Below are 5,870 nucleotides of genomic sequence, written 5' to 3' on the forward strand. Positions count from 1 at the left end.
TGGGATTACAGGCGTGAGACACCGCGCCTGGCCCAGCCATATTTATTTATATCTTAAATATTTAAACTTTGTGTAAAATTAAAATATCAGATTAGTTTGTTCCTATTAGAGTGCTTAACTTTTCCTTTTAATGCTGAGTCACAGAATTTACTGCATGTGTGCATACATACAGTCCAGTTTCATGTTATCTCAAATAGAGTGTCATCTAACTAGTTGAGAAGATCAAATAAAACCCACTTTGAATGCATTTTGTAAACTATTACAGCTTACACACCTACTCAGGTCGAACCTTTTGAGAAAGAAATTGATTGGCTTGATCTTCTAATTCTTATGTTTGACCCTAACTGAAAAATTATTTGTATGGTGTAAGTTAGAGCTTTTAGATTGTCACCTGATATTTATGATTATATTCATTAAACAGTGATTAGGAACTAGGCCCATTTTAAGAAAATCCTCATGAGCTGCATATTTCTGTCAAGACTGAATAACAGATCTGATTGGGTATTTGAACTATTTGAATCTGTAGTTTCGTATCTTAATTTTGTTTGTGTCTCTAAATGTCTGAAGGCTCTCAGGATTTAGGTGGTGGGACTTAGCTACTGGGGAAGTAATTTTTTTGTTTTTAGTTTTTTGGATTCTAAATGTGTTGCACTCTGCTATGGTTAACTTAAATTTGTGCTTATCTGATTAGCAGTGCTGATAAAATAGGCATTTCACAACAAAAATTTTAACAGATTATCGGATTTCTGAAGGGACCTTGGATAACGTTTAGTGAAGCCACTCTTATCTGGTGCTTGACTGCAACATCCTAATCTGTAAAAGAAGGGAGAAAATAAAGTCAGCAATGGTAATTTTCCCCCACAAGGATGTTTTCCTTAAGTATTTGTTCTGTTGTGTGGGTTGAATTATTTGAGATGCTCCTTTCTTATCTGATTAAGTAGTATTAAATGAATTGATTGAATGAATGTTCAGATAGGGTCCACAAGCTTGAGAAAACGTTTAGATGACATATTTAAGTTCAGTATGACTGATATTATCTAGTTTAACTTTTATTTCTATTTAATTTTTACATAAAACAAGGAGTTAAAATAAGGATCAAATCTAAGCAAGTCCAGCAACAGCAATACAGAATACAAATAGGTTGGATTTTTGAGTTGTAAAGGTGTAATTTCTGTAGAAAGCAAATACCTTACAAACATTAATGAGGAATTGGAGGGGATTACTTGCAAATATTAAGCTTTTCATCTGTGGACAGTGAACTACAGAGTAGGGCCAAAGGAAATTTGTGAAAAAATTCAGGTTCATATGCTCTGGATTTAAATAACATCCTTTTATGTAACTTGTATGTTAAAAATAGCTTTCTTCATCCATTTTGTTAAAGGGGTATTTTATTAAATATTAAAAGAGAGATGTTAAATATCTAATCAGGTCTCAGCCTGGGCCAGGCACAGCGACTCGTGCCTGTAACCCCAGCACTTTGGAAGGCTGAGGCAGGCAGATCACTCGAGACCAGGAGTTTGAGACCAGCCTGAGCAACATGACGAAACCCCGTCTATACTAAAAATACACAAATTAGGCAAGTGCGGTGATGCGTGCCTGTAGTCCCAGCTACTTGGGAGGCTGAGGTGGGAGGATCGTCTGAGCCCAGGAGGTCAAGGCTGCAGTGAGCTGTGATTGTGCCGCTGCACTCTAGCTTGGGTGACAGAGCGAGACCCTGTCTTTAAAAAAAAAAAAAAGACATCCTGGTAGAGTCAATGTAATTTTTCAACTGGGGAAATTTTGTGAGTGGTTAATTCTTCAGGGCACAGGGGCTAAAACTCAAGATTTATTAATGTTCAGAGCTCTAGAATAATGCTGCCGAATAGAACGTCCTGTCATGGAAATATTCTACATCTGTGCTTTCCAGTACTGTAGCTGGTAACCACACATGACCTGAGCACTTGAAATGGGGGTGTTGTGATTGAAGAATGTTTTAACAAGTTTAAATAGCTACATGCGGCTGGTGCTGTGTTACTCAGCAGTGCAGCGCTAGAATCTGTACTTTGAGGATGTGAGAATGGCCTCACAAAACAGCTCATTTTGCTGAAATGAACATTTATCAAGTGATTGCAAATATACCTTGTTCTAAATAGACATTAAGTTTTAGATTCTTAGGGTGAAATGATTGTGGTTTTGCTTTATAGAGAGGTATAAAATTCTTAATATATATATTTGAATATATAAATTAGTTTCTCTGAGCTAACTCAAAATTATTTGTATTACAAAATTTTCATTTATCTACAACTCTTTCAGATACATTGACTGAAATGAAATACTTTGACTATCCTAAGACCACGTTAGTGTTTCAGGCTGAAATTATGGGCAGTTTTAGGCTCCAAGGCTTCTGGATTTATGTGGTTCTGGAGAACATAAAGGATTTAGGTGCATGAAGAGTTCAATTGGTCTGAACAAAGTGTGTGAGTTGTGGAGGGGTGATGGAAATGGAGTTTCCAGAGTAGAGAATATCTTAGGTGTGGGTTGAGGTTAACCAGATGAAATGGAACTAACTGGGCTCAGAATGGAACTTTTTTTTTTTCTTAAGAGACAGGGTCCCACTCTGTCACCCAGGCTGCAGTACAGTGGCACTGTACTCGGTGCAGCCTGGAACTCCTAGGCTCAAGCAATCCTTCTGCTTCAGCCTCCTGAGCAGCTGGGATTATAGGCACACCCCACCATGCCTGGCTAATTTAAACATTTTTTATAAAGATGGGGTTTCCACTATGTTGCCTAGGATGGTCTCGAACTCCTGGCCTCAAGCAAGCCTCCCGCTTTAGCCTCTCAAAGTGCTGGGATTACATGGATGAGCCACCATGCCTGGCCCCTGGAACTTTATTTTTTTAATTTATTTATTTTTTTTGAGACGGAGTCTCGCTGTGTCGCCCAGGCTGGAGTGCAGTGGCCGGATCTCAGCTCACTGCAAGCTCCGCCTCCCTAGGTTCACGCCATTCTCCTGCCTCAGCCTCCCGAGTAGCTGGGACTACAGGCGCCCGCCATCTCGCCCGGCTAGTTTTTTTGTATTTTTTTTAGTAGAGATGGGGTTTCACAGTGTTAGCCAGGATGGTCTCGATCTCCTGACCTCGTGATCCGCCCGTCTCAGCCTCCCAAAGTGCTGGGATTACAGGCTTGAGCCACCGCGCCCGGCGGAACTTTATTATAAAGGGAAATTTCTCCTTTTCTGTCACCACCTCCCAACTTACTTTTTAGTTTTCTTCTAGCCTTAAGGCCTGGGTATTTGTAGGAACTGGAAATAAGAGTAAACCCATGGTCTGGAAATGTTATGTGTCCACTGCAGACCACTGGCTTCCTTATGGAGTTCTTGATGGAAATGAAGATGTTTCTTCAAGGCAGCTTTTTGCCTAAGGAGACAACCCCACCCCCAATTCCAGTAATGATTAAGCACCCTAGAAATTGTCCTCATAAGCCAGCAGGATAACTTGAGATTCAAATAACTTTGGGCTGTTGATCTTGGATTTTAGTGGAAGATCATACTCTTCATTTAGTAAATTTACACACAAGGTTTGGAGTACCATGAGCCTCCTATTGGAAAAGTAAAAGGGAAGGCATAATTCAGTTCTTATACTGCTAGAAAGGACTCCCTCATTTAAGAGATGAGGAAACAGGCTAGGTGCACTGGCTCATGCCTGTAATCCCAGCACTTTGGGAGGTAGAGACGAGCAGATAGGCCAGGTGTTTGAGATGAGCCTGAGCAACATGGTGAAACCCCGTCTCTACTAAAAATACAAAAACTGCGGTGGCAGCACCACTCAGGCGTTGGGTGACGCTAGATGGATGGACTGTCACGTGATGCGAAGTGGCTCCAAACAGGAAGAGGACGGAAAAGATAACTGTCCCCAATGCCGAGACGAACCGGACCCGCAGTCACCACGAACAGCAAAGGTCAATATCTGACACAGCCAACCTATCCTGTGCAGCCTCCTGGGAGTCCAGTATACCCTCAGACCTTGCATCTTTTACAGGCTCCACCCTATACTGATGCTTCACCTGCCTACTCAGACCTCTATCGTCCAAGCTTTGTGCACCCAGGGGCTGCCACAGTCCCCACCACATCGGCCACATTTTCTGGAGCCTCTCTGTATCTTCCCATGGCCCAGTCTGTGGCTGTTGGGTCTTTAGGTTCCACAATCCCCATGGCTTATTATCCACTTGGTCCCATCTATCCACCTGACTCCACAGTGCTGGTGGAAGGAGGGTATGATGCAGGTTTCAGATTTGGAGCTGGGGCTACTGCTGGCAACATTCCTCCTCCACCTCCTGGATGCCCTCCCAATACTGCTCAGCTTGCAGTCATGCAGGGAGCCAACGTCCTTGTAACTCAGTGGAAGGGGAACTTCTTCATGGGTGATTCAGATGGTGGCTACACCATCTGGTGAGGAACCAAGGCAACCTTTGTGCTGGGAAAGACATCACATTACTTCAACACTTCTCACAATGTAACTGCTGTAGTCATATTAACCTGAAGTTGCAGTTTAGACACATGTTGGGATGTCTTTCTGATGCCCAAACTTTCAAGCACTTTCCAGATTTAATAAGGAACCATGTAATGGCAGCAGTACCTCCCTAAAGCATTTTGAGGGAGGGGAGGTATCCATTCATAAAATGAATGTGGGTGAAGCTGCCCTAAGGATCTTCCTTTAACTTCTCTGGAGTAATATTGTACCATACTGGTCTTTGCTGTTAGTAATAAAACATCAAATTAGGTTTGGAGGGAACTTTGATCTTTCTAAGAATTAAAGTTGCCAAATTAGGGCCAGGCACAGTGGCTCACGCCTGTAATCCCAGCACTTTGCGAAGCTGAGGCAGGCGGATTACCTGAGGTTAGGAGTTCGAGACAAGCCTGACCAACATGGAGAGAACCCGTCTCTACCAAAAATACAAAATTAGCCAGGCATGGTGGCACGTGCCTGTAATCAATCCCAGCTACTCAGGAGGCTGAGGCAAGAGAATTGCTTGAACCTGGGAGGCAGAGGTTGCGGTGAGCCGAGATCGCACCATTGCACTCCAGCCTGGGCAACAAGAGCGAAACTCCGTCTCAAAAAAAAAAAAAGTTATGAAAGTATTCTGATTGGCCTTTAATCTCCATTGTCTTTGATTTATATTACTTGTTATAAATGGAACGCATTAGTTGTCTACCTTTTCCTTTCCATCCCTTGCCCCACCCATCCCATCTCCAACCCTAGTCTTCTGTTTCCTCCCACCAGTCTCCATTGAATCAATGGTGCAGGACAGAAAGTCAGTCAATTTCCTTCTTTCCTCACACTTCTCCCCACTTGTCATCTTTTAACTAGTCTTTCACGAGGATCCTCTGAAACCCACTCTGTGCCCCAAGCACAGATCCCATTACTTCTGCTTTCGTATTTCCTCAGGTAAAAGTGGAGGGTGCCTTTTGGACCCTCCTCATAGGTTGTCTCTGCATACACGAACCTAACCCAAATTTGTTTTGGTGCCAGAAAAACAGCTATGTTTGAACAAAGATATCGTGCAAACTGTACTGTGAACAACAGTTGGTTTAAAATATGAGGGGCAGCTGGGCGCAGTGGTTCACGCCTGTAATCTCAGCGCTTTGGGAGGCTGAGGTGGGCGGATCACCAGGTCAAGAGATCGAGACCATCCTGACCAACATGGTGAAACCCCATCTCTACTAAAAATACAAAAATTAGCCGGGCGTGGTGGCAGGTGCCTGTAATTCCAGCTACTCAGGAAGCTGAGGCAGGAGAATCGCTTGAACCTGGGAGGCAGAGGGTGCAGTGAACCGAGATCGCGCCACTGCACTCCAGCCTGGTGACAGAGGGAGACTCCATCTCAAAAAAAAA

General features: G+C 43.1%; 1 protein-coding gene and 1 pseudogene across 2 annotated transcripts in view; one reads left to right on the forward strand and one right to left on the reverse strand.

Annotated features, from left to right (window-relative positions):
• Positions 1 to 619: 619 nt before the first annotated feature.
• The window catches only part of KIAA2012 (KIAA2012 ortholog), a 140,673-nt gene continuing 135,422 nt past the window's right edge, over positions 620 to 5,870 (reverse strand). The window contains exons 23-24 of the mRNA XM_017884416.1: positions 3,237 to 3,395; positions 620 to 813 (exon numbers count right to left, since the gene is read on the reverse strand). Coding sequence (XP_017739905.1) covers positions 3,257 to 3,395 — 139 coding nt within the window. The 3' untranslated portion in view covers positions 620 to 813; positions 3,237 to 3,256. The remainder of the gene's footprint in view (positions 814 to 3,236; positions 3,396 to 5,870) is intronic.
• LOC108537224 (DAZ-associated protein 2 pseudogene) lies at positions 3,769 to 4,798 on the forward strand (annotated as a pseudogene). The gene has a single exon (XR_001887731.1). The product of XR_001887731.1 is annotated as a DAZ-associated protein 2 pseudogene (transcript).

This window comes from Rhinopithecus bieti, unplaced genomic scaffold (assembly GCF_001698545.2).
Source record: "Rhinopithecus bieti isolate Rb0 unplaced genomic scaffold, ASM169854v2 scaffold_14229, whole genome shotgun sequence".
NCBI classification, from domain to species: domain Eukaryota; kingdom Metazoa; phylum Chordata; class Mammalia; order Primates; family Cercopithecidae; genus Rhinopithecus; species Rhinopithecus bieti.